At 39.4% G+C, this 15582-nt stretch overlaps 1 protein-coding gene across 4 annotated transcripts in view; it reads right to left on the bottom strand.

The window, feature by feature from the left end:
* Positions 1-15582, bottom strand: part of IL1RAPL1 (interleukin 1 receptor accessory protein like 1) — a 658802-nt gene that overhangs the window by 161556 nt on the left and 481664 nt on the right. For all 4 annotated transcript variants that reach the window (XM_081003463.1, XM_081003461.1, XM_081003460.1 and 1 more), the window contains one exon: positions 7031-7105. In XM_081003463.1, coding sequence (XP_080859589.1) covers positions 7031-7105 — 75 coding nt within the window. The remainder of the gene's footprint in view (positions 1-7030; positions 7106-15582) is intronic.

Consider the following 15582-nt stretch of genomic DNA (forward strand, 5'->3'; position numbering starts at 1 on the left):
AAGGAAAACTTTGTTGCGAGATCTGCTTTAAAAAAAAAAAAAAAGATGGATACAAATAGAAATTGTTTCCCCTAGAGGGAGCTTGTGAAACTGTTATTAAAGCCAAACTGGGGAGCTTTGCAGCTGTAATAGATTAAGATCGTGGGACCAGACTTCGACCTTGAACAAGAATGTGCTCGGAGGCTCTGGTGCTTGCCTTTTGCAAGACAAGTGCTTTATTGGAACAGTTACATGAGAAGATGGATTTGATGACTGTTGCGATCGGAAATTTTGGACAGGCAGTGGGTACCTATATAGAACCCACTCAGGAATTAATCCAGGAATGTGCTTTGACAGATCAGATGAGGGAGGAGGTTGTTGCTGGACCTCGGGTGGCAGAGATGGAGGGAGCTGTGGCCCAGCAGGAACATGAGTTGTTGGATTTGACGAACGAACCTGGAAAAAGTCAGATTTGGAGAGATGGAGTCCAGTTTGGCTTGGAGATGGGGGGCTGGATAGACCCCCCTATGCGGGGATGTTTTGACCTTTCAAGTCTGGCTTTGGGCCGGGGGGAGCTCGGAGTTGTGGGGGCCTTTAACTTTGGAGGGACCTTGAAACATGCCTTTAAATATCACATGGATTTCAGTGTTGACTATGGAAAAGGGGCTGACTTGTCGAGAAGGGACAAAAATATTGTCAAGCTGGAGTCTCCCCGAGTGAAAGGAGCAGAAGACAAAGTAAAGTACAGGTATAAACATGAAGAAGACCTGCGGAAGAGACATGGAAAAGACTTAAGAGCCTCGGATATAAGGTCACCAGGTTGATGGACTAGATGGATGGGATAGAAAGGACTGACAAAACCTGAGACCAGGAAGCAGAGACGATGGATGAAGATTGGAAGAAAGTTTTAAAAATTTATTTAGAAAAGTATCGTAAAATTAATGAGTATTAGAAAAATGTTGGAATGAAATTATTTGGCTTTAGCAGAAATGTTAAAAAGAATTATGTAAGAATATGTTATGGTTAAGAGAATTTGGTATAAATAAGATTTAAGTTTTAAGTTTTAGGGTTTTTTATGGTAAGATAAGGTTAAAATAGATTAAGGTAATTTAATGACAGAATATTGTGAAAGATGGAAAGGATTTGCTGAGATAATTAATAACTAGAATACAAAAAAGGGAGGTGTGAGGAGGTCGATGAAATAAGTTAATGACAGTTAAGGATCTGGGAATATTGGATTTGTTTTTAAATTTTTTGTTTATTTTTGCTTTTTGACTTTGATGTATTGTGTGTTTTTTCTTTTTGATTTTGGTTTTTACTGATTTGTATTGTTTAATTGTTACTTTTATCTACTTTTTTTTTCTCTTTCTCTTGTTTTTTCCTTCTTTTTTCTTTGTAACCTTAAAATTCTCAATAAATATCATTTTTTTAAAAAAATGGAAAACAAGCTAGTTCAAAATACTTGCCATATGACTCTGGAATACATTTCATTATATTAATCGGCCGCTTTGTTGTTGCAGCCACAGCTTTTGTAACTGCAATAATAGCAGAAAAAAAAGCAGAAGGGCAGCTGCTGCATCCCAACAGATCTTGATTCAGATAATACATTCTCAGTGCAACGTGTTCCTGGGGACACTCAGAGGACATCACTAGGAGACAAAGCTGACCATGTGAACTAGGCCTGTGATTTATATTCATGACAAGGGCCAGCTACTAACATTATTTCCCAATATTAAAGGATACAAACCATAAATCATGAGCTTCTTGCATAAGGAAATCAGTGCTCTCCTAGGAAGCTGTGATTTATACGATGCACTTTAATCAATGTTTGACAAATATTTCATCTCTAGCTACATTTGGACTTGGGGAAAGCAGGTATTTGTGGCTATGTGTGAAGAGAAAACTTCCTGCAAAAATGGATGCATTTGGTAGCATGCAGACACTGGCACACCTGGCAAGAGTTTATTGCAGGCAAAGTAGTGTTTCAGCTGAAAAGTAAAGAAAGGAAATGAAGGATTGTAAAGTGACCAGGCTAGCAAAATCAGAAAGCAAGCAAGCAAGCAAGCAAGCAAGCAAGCAAGCAAGCCTGATTTGAAAGTATTTCTTTTTTATTACATAAACTTAGATCAGAATTGAATATAGGAACATAAACATCAGGAATAAGTTTTTGACAGTAAGATCTGTTCAACAATGGAACAGACTTCCGAAAGAGGTGGTGGACTCTCCTTCCTTGGAGGTTTTTAAGCAGAGGTTGGATGACCATCTGTCATGTATGATCTAGCTGAGACTGCTGCATTGCAGGGGGTTGGACTAGATGACCCCCGGGATCCCTTCCAACTCTACAATTTTTTGATTCTGTGATTCTATGATCCTGAAATCTCAAGGTTAGATGGTACCCTTTCAATTTGCTGTCCAAGTAAACTGGGACGGTGAGACTTCCCATAGGTGCCTGAATCAAGGTCAGCATAGATTTCATACACAGCAGTTACTGAACAGAGAGAATCCATCCTTTTTTCTAAGACTCATTTTCCTTCACACCACTCGAGAATGAAAGATTTGTATCTAATTTAAAGTAGTGTGTTTAGTGCTGAGTCTGCTTTTATTTATAATCTACCCTTCAGCTCCTCTGCTAAAAGTGAAATGGCAATTGCTTTTAAAACGACCCATTTTCATGGCGCTTCTATGTTAAAATTGTACCGCAAATATCAAAAGTAGGGGGAAAAAGGTTTACTGAGTCCAACTTAGTGAACTGAATGTCCCTACATTGTTAAGAGTATTTCTTTCTATTTATCTTCTTAGAATTTATTAATCTTCCTCAAAGGTTTCAGTTGCTAATTTACTAATCAACTGTAAATTTCCAATTAAGGAAGTAATGATAATTGGTTGAAGGAACAAACTTATTAACAACATGATTTTAAGCTCATACAAAAAGCTGAGATGCCATATGAACTTATAAATGTAAGCAATAGATTTATAATGAATTGTAATTATTTGTAGAACCTTAATTATCTGTAGAAAGATTGCTGAGTTAAACCATTTCTATAGTTAAAAAAAAAATATTCAGAGTTCTGACTCATAGTAATATTAAGTTGTGGTTCTTACTTTGAAGTGAGTATAATTCACATCACTGGTACTGGGACTGCAAATACATAATGCTTTAAAACCACATTCAAAGCACACATTTTCCCCTGCAAAGAATTCTGAGCACTGTAATTTGTTAAGTGTGGCTGTGAACTACATTGCCCAGAATTCTTTGAGGGGCGGTGGTGGAATGTGTGCTTTGAATGTGCATAGCTTGGGTAAAGAAAGATTCTGCCCAAAGGACTTCCTAAACATATGCACCTATAGCTGAGCTGGGACTATGGTATTAAGTCTGCCAATAAATCCTCCTGCTCCTTCTCCCACTGTAGGAAATTATAGTGGATGCCTCCTTCCCACTAGCCCAGGTGTTCTGTGTCGGAACTCCGCTCGGCCAAGCCAATAAGGCCTCATCTTCCTCTGAGCTGAGCCTTTGAAATTGCCTCCGACGTGTTTAATGACCTGAGCCTTTGATAAGGCCTCAACCACATTCTATCCAGCAGGGTTCCCAGCACAGGGAAGAGACGAGAGTTTGGCTACATTGTAAAGAGTTGTATTTCTAAACTACGCAGAACAGAAAAGACATCCTCTCTCTATGAAAGCAGAGAGCAACTGAACAAAGGAACAAAGGAAACAGGAAACCACTAACGTCACATCCCGTCTCCCTTTCCCGTGAGACTTGAAGGTCTCTGGAATGTAAACAGAGTCCTGTGACTCCACGCAGCTGCACAGTGATCACAGAAACTAACATTCTGCAGGTGTCCACCAACTTCCTCCTTGTTTGAATTCCTTCTGTAAAGAAGGAACCACACATTGGTTCTGTGCTGGGCTTTTTCCTATTGGGCACCTCTTCTCTCAGTCAGGTTCCTTTGCTCCTCCTCATCCTGGCAGTGTCTACCTGCTTAGTTTGGACACTCTTCTCTGTTTAACTCTCCCTTTGTCTACACTCTGGTGCAGCTGAGCTACCTTTCAACTATTTCACTAGGCTTACCAGAATGGCATCCTGGTAGATTGATGAAGGTTGCTGCCATTGTAATTGGAATACCCTGGGGACCTTTCTATTACTGCACAAGGCAGTAGAGGGTTTCAAGTCCCCTTCCCTTTTTATCTGAAGATAAGTTTACTGATGTTTCATGATGTAGTGTCATCCCTGTTGTACCATCGTGTATGGAGCAGAACTCAGCTCATTGCAGCTTTGTTGCTTAAAGGAGATGTTTTCATTTAAGACAAAGGGAAAAATCATAAACCCACAGGTACCTTGTGTACTGATGGTAAACCCCACTGAATGCCCATGCCCCAAATAATTAGATGTTGCGTTTCCACCATGAAGATTGTTGAAAATCCTTGCTTTTTTGCCCAGCAAAATCTGGAGGGTCCACAGGTTTTCCAGCCTTTATCTAACGCAATCCTTGGACTAGTGGGGTGATTTGAAAATGTTGTTACCTATGCTCCAGCTTTAAGCAGGAGGTTCTAAGCAGCTAAAAAAGAAAAGAAAAGTGACAAAGAGCACAACTCCAACTCTTGTTTCATTTAGGCTGAGATGTGAAAGAATGCAGGCTGTGCTTTAGGTTGTCTGTTAAAATTTGTGGAAAAGTGAATCTAATTTTCTCTGTCTTCTTTGGTTTCAGAAAAGGTTTTTAGGCACCTCCTTTGGAAGCAAAACTGAGACTATTTCCTAAAAGATGATGACATCTTTGTGCTGTCTTGTCTAGTGAAGTGGAGCAAAACTCCTGCCAGGGGAAACTTATTTTGTTGTTTCTATAAACTGCATGGCCATTGGGGAGTTTTGTTTGGCCTGCCACAACTAACTGCTTTATAATTCTGCCTCAGTGAGGGAAGCGGTTGAAGAAAGATACAAGACAGATTTCTATGAAACCCTACTCCACAATTTTCTCTTACAATTTTCTCATATATTTTCACAGGCAGCTTGGTGTCTTAAGCATTCACCTATTCCTTGTAGCAGTAAAAACAAACAAACCAAATATTGAGAGGTTGATCCTCTTGAGTAGAAAATAACCATGTGTATTATTAAAAGCCCCTCTGCAACTCAAATCCTAAATGCATTATTTAAACACAGATATTGATTAATTCAAATGAACCACTTAGTAAAAGCGGAGAAGAGCTTATATTATCTTATTCTTGACCTCCATTAGCTTTCCTGTCAGAACTTGATTGAAACCTGTTCAAGAGAGTTAGTACATATGGTTTATACATTCTGTTTACACATTTTGATAGATTTATTTTCAAACTGGCCTTAATTAATGTATTATTTACCATGTTGCTTTTCTACATAAGGTATGTGCTTCATTGGAAACAGAATTTCCAGAATTTTCCTTTTATCTGAAATTTTAATATTTGCAGTATGCATTTGATCAGACCCACAGTGAACTACTACTTCAAAAACGCTTTCTGAGCAAAAGGTTAGACATATTTCTACCTCTCATAGGACTAGCCATTGCAAACCCAATGCTTTCTTATGTTCTGTGGTAAGTTTATAAAAATGTGCCTTCCCATCGTAAATAGAATACTGCTTCTCAGGTCAGGTTCAGAACTTCCGGCGCTGTCCACACATATGAGAATATGACGGTAATAATTTATCTTTAACACACCTAGAACTGCAGAACTCAGAAGCCAAACAGGAACTTGCAGTATGCCAATTAACTGTTTGGAGTCAGAAATTAGTACCAGCTTAATTATAATTTGCCAGTCTAGTAATGCTTCAAAGATGCCTAAGAAGATGTCTAATATTTCACATTCCTTGATCATAATTAAGTAAGACAGATGGTATGCAGTTAAACAGAAGTTTCATCATAGTAATACAACAAAACATCACTGGTAATGTTTAGAAGCCAAACTTGTACTCTGCAAAGTCAGAAAATGTTTAAGCAGACACATAAATTCCATTGATATGATCACATACAAGGCTAGAATAAATCATTGCTTTTTTTTAAAAAAAGACATAATATAGAAAGTGCAACTGACTACCAACAAATATTATTTTCTTCAAACAATCTAATGTATATTGAAGCCCTATTCTGACAATATTGAGACGGTAATATCATAAGGGTAGTGTTTTTTCTGAGGAAGTTAACTTTTCAGGTTTTTAACAGAGGGTGCTTTCACAAACGGCTCTATATGTAAAAATAGATGCTTTAAAATGGTGCTAAAGTCCACCATGTAAGGCCTTTACTATGAAAAAAGTTGGGAATTAGTCTTAAGACAAGTAATAACCTGTAGTTTCCAAGTGAACATATGACAAAGACCCAAAAACCACTATGCCACTAACATGGCCTAGATCTGCCATGGCAGTGGAAGATAGCATTAAAAATTAGCAGTGGTGACAACACTCTATTCTGTAGTTACCAAAGAGTCACAAACATAATGTAGGGAATTTAACAGTGAATTATAAACCATTGAAATTCAGTTATAATCTGACAAAATGAACAAAGTAAATGCTCTTTTGGAGGTATGAAAATATGACTTAATAAAGCTTAAAAGTCCATGATGGGCAAAACAAAAATTCAGTACATTTGGTTCAAAGTCAACAAACCATGTAGCACTCAGAGTCATCAGGAAAATTGGCTTCTGTACTTGCAATACTCACAGCCTTCCCAAATATTTCGGACTATAAATCTTAACAATACTGACCATTGGCAGTTATAGCCCCAAAACATCAATTGAGCTCTTCAGTTTGACTTTTCCTCTACTTTTAGTTAACTTCCCTTAACTATTACTTGTAAACAGAATAACTGCAAACTACGGAAATAAAATGACACCTTGCTTTTTAACAAAGATCAGTTATAATATTAAATACAATAGAATCAATGCAAATGTGTCATTATTATAACCTAACCTCAAACATATCTGCGCAAAAGCACAGTGCAATGTCATCTCTAGTTTTAATTTTAATTGTTAATGCCTTCATCAAACATTAAGACTCAGCAGACATCAGCACTTCCTGAATGCAACTTACCCAGCTGTGTCTCCTGAATTGTCAGTTTACTCTCTGAAGGATATAAAAGCTTTGGTGGTTTTTCTGTTAGTGGTGCTGCAGGGAGAAAAAAAAAGCATGGTCATTCTGAATATTCCTGAATAAGAATATTTTGACACCTGAAATCAGGGTATACTTTAAATAAACAGAACAGGAGTCCCCTAGCTCCCCCCCTCCCAGTGTTTTCTGAAACAGTATTAACAATTGCTTTGATTTTAACATTTTCATTGGTGCATGTCTTGTGCACTTACACCGTTACTGTCCCACTTTGAACAAACAAGTTTGGTAGGGTTTTGCAGTGTTTCACACACTATGAATCTTACATGCAGAGAAGGAATGACAGAAAAAGCCAGGGGGAAAAAACAGAGAAAGCAGGTCGGGACAAAAGCAAATGGATTTATACAGAGTGGAATTAAGAAGGAAGAAAATTGTGGTGAAGGCTCAGAGTTGATATAGAAGGTGGAAGGAAATTACTATATTGAATTAAAGTATGGGGGTATGCATTTGTGAGAAAGGGAAAAAAGGAGAGATTTTAGTAAAGGCATTTCAAATAGATTAAGATGAATAATACACAGGAGTGAGGAAGAGCTGCAGTAGTTTGAGAAAGAAATTGTATACAGCACAATGTTTTTTGCAGAAATGTGTCATTCTACAACCTTTTTTATCTCCTTGTTCAATTAATTTAATAGTCAAAACCAAAATATCAGTGTACAAGGCAATTTGACACAAATGGAGGCACTTTAAAGTTACCTCTGATTATATATTTTATTTATTTACAAAGGAAAATAAACTACCCTTCAATGTGAGATGAGCAGCTTCTCTAAAAACATATTTTTTAATGATAGCTTTACAGTTACTCATATAAATGTATTGAATTTATACCCAACCCTTCCTCCCTGAAGAGCCTAGACCAACATGTAGATGGGCCCAGTAGTGGACTTTGGGTCCTCAAATTCCCATGGTGCCCTGTGTGACGCTAAAATTCGGCACCCCCCGCCTCTCATGCTCCATTCTGCAGCATTGTTGTGGCGTCCCCTGCAGCATGGCTCCCAGCGCCACTGCTGTGGTTGCACCACCCTAAAACTGCCTCTGCTGCGCCAGACATTGCAGAGAAGCTCTAAAAGAAATCCAGGCATGAAAGACTCATCATTTCCTTATCTTTTTCCAGCACTTAATTTCTAAGTTGGGAGCTGCTGAAGCTTAAGTCTTTCTGAAAGTCACACCTTCTATGCAAACTGACATTTATCAGGGATAAACTACATGAATCTTCACTGTGCATGCAGTAATAAAGTGGGACCTGGCATAAAATGTTGCAGTACAGAGTAGTATTAGGCCAAAATATTCAGCCAGAGGGTTCCCCCGCCCCCAGGTTTTTGTAGGTGGGAAGAGAGGCTCCTAAAGATTGCTACAATCTTTAGCAATGGTGGCAAATTCTTATAATGCAGGCTTCCTTAAATTTGGCCTTCCAGATGTTTTTGGCCGACAACCCCCTGATCCCTAGCTAGCAGGACCAGTGGTCTGGGATGGTGGGAATTGTAGTCTCAAAGCATCTGGAGGGCCGAGTTTGAGGAAGCCTGTTATAATGTGTGGTGGGGATGTGTCTCCATTCCCAAGGAGCTGGCTTATGTTTCTCTCCTTCCCCCTTAAGACACACACAGAGAAGCATTGCCGCCACTTTCAGCAGTGGTTGAGCTCCCTGGCAGCATTCTTTCTCCTTTCAAAATGCCTATAAATGAAGGATGCTATGTCATGACACAGTTTTGTTGCCAGGGGCTTTATTGGTGATGGTCCTGTTGAGAGATGGCTGCCACCAGTGGGTAGCTGGAATGGACAAAATAGAATGAAGGAAAAATATTCAGAGAACAGTAGATGAGCATCTACAGATATGCAAAAATGTTTTCTTTTATCTTTGTGTAACAATACATATGAGAAATCATTTAATAGCGCTAGATAATGGGCTGTCTTTAATTTGAAACAGACATGCCTTGCTTTAATTACCTTTGCTCTGACTACTTTTCACAAAGCACCCACTTAAAATTAAAATCAAGGATGGTTGAGGATTTTAGTCTACTCCATAATTTGACATGAAGTTTTTTTTATTCAGCCGAACCAGCAGTTGAAACAGAACATAGATCTATGGTATAGTCCTTTCCAAACACTGGATCAATCATTCTACTTTTGAGGTGCACCCAGGGCTGCTTCCCATTTCTTAAAAATCCTCTAAAAGCTGCTTGAAGCAGCTTCAGAGCTGTGCTGTGTAAAAATGCACAGGAAGTAGCTGCATATCCCTGCTGGGCATGTGCAGCGTGCCCATTTAACACGCCAACAGAGTGTGCCAATGGAACAGAAAAACACCAGACAGTTCTAGTTAGGCTCAGTCCCTTTACTGACAGTATAATGCAGTTCCATAACTTACAGGTTACACACAGTGGTAATATACAGCATACAGTCTTTCCATCAGCATATAGCCTCCTTGCAGTGTTCCAACACAGACTAGGCTCTGGCCAAGGGCAGGAACCAAGAGCAAACTTGCTTCAAACACAAGAATCACTCTCACAGGCTTGCTGACTCACTCTCACATGATTAACTAGTCGCAGGTGCAGGACAAACACACCCAATTAACCAGCATACCTAATTTAACCTGTTCTTGTCCTTTTTCTCTGCATGCAGAAGCCATTATCCATTAACAATCCCATCCTATGTAATTGTACACAGTGGTAAATTCAGATGCTCCCCTGTAGTCATGTGAGGACCCTACACATATAAAAAAACTCATAGAGAGGGTTTTTGTCTTACTTACAAAGACATGTATCCTTCCATGTACACATTTCCTCATCTCCTTCTCCTTCACTATTTCCAACTACATTATTTGTTTGAAAGGTTTGGTTGATTGGGGAAAATATTAAATCACCTAGATATGATTCTTTTTTCTTAAACACACACACACATTAATTTGACTGCTACCTTATCAGTAATTTGTCATATCTTCTGTTTAAAGACTCTAACTTATCAACACAGAGACATCTTTCAGAGAATGTCCACTATGCCATTTAAATGTAGATTTGCCTTTTTTTTTGTCAAGCTCAGCTCAATTATTCCTTATCAGATAGCATTTCTACAGCCACTGTTCTAAATCTCTTAAGTCGCTTCAAAGCAGACCTTCTGTCAAAGGTAAAGCAACTGCTGGAATAATCCTAGTACAAAGGACATGTAGGATAGGGAACAACAAATTCCATTTATTTAACAAACTGATACATTACTTACCTGAGGCCTTGGACCTCAGGTGGCAGCTTTCTGTGTGAAAAATAATAGACTTTTTAAACTGCACAGGGATTAGGGATGTTAGCCTCACAATACTCTTTTGGTGTGTGAGGTACAACATATCTGTAGCATCAGCCTGCCTTACAGCAGCCCTGTCATTGTAAGGGAAACCAGGCTATGAAGTAGTTGCTTGAGGTTCTGTTTCTATGGTCCCAGACTTTGATGCTCAAGATCTTACTGAGTTCCAGCATATATACAGCAGAATACTTGCCTTCTGGCTTGCTGTAGCTACTCCATTCCCTAAAAGGCCTTGTGAAACTGACATAAGTAATAATAATAATAATATTTATTACGGCCATAGGCCCATACAGATAAAAACAAGACATAAATAACAGCTTGTGCACGTGGGTAAAAACAGCCGCTAAAACACCACTGTAACAATAAAATACTATGAGATGGAATGACATACTGCGCCTTAATTAGCTTGTAGTGCTCCTTGGCAACGCTTTTGGGTAAGGACAGCAACCAGAAACCTAGCCACTTTCAGGGTCGTATGGGTATCCTTATCCTGCAAGATTTGGGCAAGGTGGAATTTTGGTGGGGTACCCTCTAGTTTCTGCATGATTGATCCCAACAAATTTGCCCGTGGCCCGTTGAACAAGGGGCAAGTGAACATAATGTGCTGAAGCGACTCCGGCGTCTCCTTATCACATTCGCACATGGCGGAGGCTTGGCCCTTTGAGAATCTATGTCTCAGGACATTGGAGGGAAAAACGTTAAACCTCGCTTTGGTGAAGGCCAGCCTATGGGCAACAGTCGAAAGGGAGGAGAGGTATGATGGAACGCAGTAAGTTAAAGTAATACCAATGTTCTGGGGCGAACAAACACCTCCCCCCAGCGTATAATTTCGCTGTAAATCGATGTCATCCAGTCTTTGGCAGATCAGTCTTTGAGCAGTGATTTGATCTAGTTTTAGGGAATCTAAGGGAGAGATTCCGTAACTCAGGAGTTTGGCATGAATTCTACTAGTCCAAAGGCTGGAGAATTCATCTCGCCATAAGCATTGGACAAGGTAATGGTCTGGTAATCTATGCCACAATGATAACCAATAACTGAAGACTTGCTTCCACAGGCAAGTTTCTAGGGATGCGATCTTCAATTCTAGTCGCATGGCTGCGTTACTTACGCACAGGGGGAGCATTAGGATCCGACGTAGGAATTGGTTTTGCAGAGTCTCAAGAGGAGCAAGATCTGTCATCACGGCCCAGAGCGGGGCAGCATAGGCAAGCGCGGTAACCACTTTTGCCTTGAACACCTTTAGGGCCGAGGGAACATGCAAAGCTCCATCCGAAAAGAAAAATCGGAGGAGCGCATATGACAGAGTTTTGGCCTTATTAAGTAGGTGTTGAATTTGTGCTTTCCACCCCAAATTGTATTGAAAAATAACTCCTAGGTATTGAAATTTTAGGACTTGCTCTATTTTTGCTCCGCCAAGCTTCCATTCGTATAATCTCCGACTTCTGGCGAAAATCAGAATCTTAGATTTAACATGGTTGATGGTTAATTGGTTGAGTTGACAATACGTGGCAAAGATCTTCAGAGCTCTGGTTAGTCCAACACGTGTATAAGATAGAATTACCGCATCGTCCGCATATAAAAGGAGTGGACAGCGGTAATCCGACATAAGTATACAGATATTGATTGGTTTGATAAAAATGCCGCTATATTTTCTATTGACATTTTATTTTTAATAGATTCAATATTTAACACACAAAACACTCATCGCTTCAAACAAACCAGTCCAGTCTATTACCTGCTCTCAGAGGAATCCATGTACAGTGGTACCTCGGGTTATAGACGCTTCAGGTTACAGACTCCCCTAACCTAGAAATAGTACCTTGGGTTAAGAATTTCGCTTCAGGATGAGAACAGAAATCGTGTGGCAGTGGCATAGCGGCAGCGGGAGGCCCCATTAGCTAAAGTGGTACCTCAGGTTAAGAACAGTTTCAGGTTAAGAACGGACCTCCAGAACGAATTAAGTTCTTAACCCGAGGTACCACTGTATCTAAATAACTAATTATACATTTGCACTCAGCATTCATTTGTTAATATGATGCCTCTACATTATTTCACCTATTCAATTTTTTTTTTAGAATCACAGACGTATCTCAGAAAGCCCTCAACTTAAATGAGCTCAGTGATACCTTTTTACAGACATTGCAACCAGTAGCGCAAAATATTTATCCCATAGATCAGGGCAGGCCAACTTGTGTCCTTTCAGAGGTTAGACTGCAACTCTCATCATCCCAACCATTGTCAATGCTGCCTGGGGCTCACGGGAACTGGAGTAAAACACAATTTGAGAGGCCACAGGTTGGCCAGCCCTGCCATAGATTAAAGATAGTTAGCCTCACTAAATGTTATATTCAGCCTCCCATCTACCTTTCTCCAAGTCTGGAAGAAAAAGGAATGGGTGGTGAGAACAGTTAGGATTTGTATAAATTATGGGTAGGATTAATATAATAAGTCCTGTCAGGAAAACCCCTTGTGCAAGTGGGCTTCTCCCCTCTCCCTCCATGTACCCTCCCAAAGTTGGATATGGGGGCTCAGGAGAACCCTATAACAGTGTGCAGTGGAGTGGGGGATTGCTCTATCTGGCAAGCCTAAATGCTTGCTGTGACAGAAATATCACCTATATATACAGTATATACATATTCATTTAAAATAAATGAATTCATTTGAATAGAGGGAGTCGTGCACAGTTGAAAGCACATAACTCTTAACAGTAGCAATCATGTGCATAATTAATGTGTCAAGAGAGCACTGTATAGTAGAGCACAATGCAATTTGCTCTTCTTTCAGTTTAGCACCCCTAAAAAAATTAACAGCAGTTCTAGAGCATGCATTTGAATAAGAATAGTGAACAGTGGGGAGTCAATTGCTAAACAAAGCATTTCTGAAACAGACCAACTCCCTTCAAGGTGATTTACCACCTAGTATGTCCTACAGACTAAGAATGGCTAACAACACAATCCTAACCATGTCTACTCATAAATCCTGTTGAATTAAACAGGACTTACTCCCAGGTTAGTGGGTTTAGGATTGTAGCAGGTGTCTTACACCTGCCACAAAAATACCTTTAACAAATAATCTATTACAAAGTTCCCATCTACTACCAGCTTGTTCATATATCAGATAATCATTTTCCTTTTTGTTACAGTGAGAATTTGAATAAATACTAGATTTCTAACCCACATAGTCATAACATTCTCTTTACCTCATTTAGACAATAGGTACTGGGATGCTGAAAACTGAAGAGCTCATGTAGTGAATCCACCATGGAAACAGATGAACCATTAAGAAACAAGGGTCCTGTTGTTATGCAAATGTATTTGGCAGTAAAACTGGGGACAGAAATGCATAACAAAATGTAGGAACTGTGTAGGCAAAACTGTTTCCAAATGACTGTTCACAAAGTTTTAAAGTAATGTGGCCCCTAATGACCAGGGACAGGTTGGGAGTATTTGGGGTGGAGAACACATGTGCAAACAGATGTTGAGATTCCTCATTATCTGCTCATCTCTAATTGAAGCTGACATGACATTTGAGCTAGTCTAGTAACTAAGGGAGGCTGCACATATTGCTTCTTTTCTATATTAGTCTTCTTGAACATTCACAGCAATTCCCAGTGCTCGGCCAGGGAAAAGATAAATGCTCTAAAAATCTACAATAACCAAAATGGTGCCCTCGCAGATGGATATGCTGTCTTTAAAAAAAACGCTACCCAGCAAAACCAACAAAGACTGATGGGAAGAAATATATTAGCTTCAAATGTTGCAGTGCAAGATTAACACTTTATTATGGATTTTGCACAATGCATCTATATATGCTTCTGATCTGAATTATATCCATTCTCACTTTGGTGACTGTACATTACTACAATGATTTATAAGGCAGGGCATTGTATTATCCCATTTTTCAGAAGAGAATGTTGTCAACTAAGTGGCTGTCATAAGGGTCTCCAGTTAGGCTCTAGCTGACTTATAATTTAAACCCCTGTCTTCAACATGCAACCCACTTCTCTGAAATAAAATATGAAACTTTTGAACTGTACAGCAAAATATAAGGTATTGCAAGTCTTTCCTAAGATTCAAAAGGTCTTCTGATTTCTTAAAACGCTTAAAACGTTACAAATAAAGTAGTGTAACACCCTGAAAAGGGTTGTGATGTAAATCTACTAAAATGAAAAAAGGGAATGACATGATTCAGTTGTCTTATTTAATGCAATGTACTGCTTGTCGTGACAATGCCAGTTGAATATCTGTCTATTCAAGCCCTTTCTTCATTCTTAAAATGGTCGTTCCAACTGTAATACTGCTAATGTTGCACTACCTAATTGTTTTCTAAGTCCTTCCAATTCTCTTAAATATAATAGAGCAGATACTATTATACTGAACTAGCTCTAACTGACACTCAGCATTACATCATTAAGCTGGTAACTTTCTGTAAATTATATCTGCTCAGCATTCCTTTCCCCCCTCTTTTTTTCTTGAGAGCAGGAAGTGAAGTCTCCACAAACTTGCTTGTATTTAGTAGTTTGCAACACAGAAAAGTTACTTTTCAAAGGTGGAATTGTAATCCTGGGCAAATGAGGTTGGGTGGCTTAGGCTGATTTAAATGCTTGCCCTTCCTGTAGCTCCACATGCTCATGGGATGTGAATCAGACAGGCAACGAAGCCAAAGGCAGGATGAATAGGTGCAATTCCAACTCATCCTGTAGGCAGATCACCATGCAGCTTAAAGAATTCTGAGAGTAAAGGAGAATCTGTCTGCTGAGCAAAAATTTCGGCCCATACACTGGCAACCTCTCTCCTAGACCACTGCAGTCCTTTTCTCTCTGGTCTTCTGTGGTGCCATCTTGGTCTGCTTACATGTATTCCATCCCTTCCTTGCTTTGATCAAGTAGTATTGCACCTTAAATCCCTACACTGGCATTCTGTCTGCTCCTGACCTGTCCAGTTCTGTGGGACATTGAGACATTAATGGAACAGGTGAATGCACATCAAAGCACAGAGCAGAAAAGAACAGGACCTTGGACAGTTCAAAGGGCAGCCTGCAGTCTGACCTGTTTTCCTCCTAAGAGACAGATAAAGATGTTGCCTCTGCAGAAAGCTAGAGCCAAATGAAGTCTTATGTGGACTGTCAAGACCTGGAGTTTGATAGGTTCCCTGGTAGAGCCAGCTGACCACAGATGTCTGTGCAAGTTATCAATG

Source organism: Podarcis pityusensis (assembly GCF_964106645.2).
Source record: "Podarcis pityusensis genome assembly, chromosome: 4".
NCBI classification, from domain to species: domain Eukaryota; kingdom Metazoa; phylum Chordata; class Lepidosauria; order Squamata; family Lacertidae; genus Podarcis; species Podarcis pityusensis.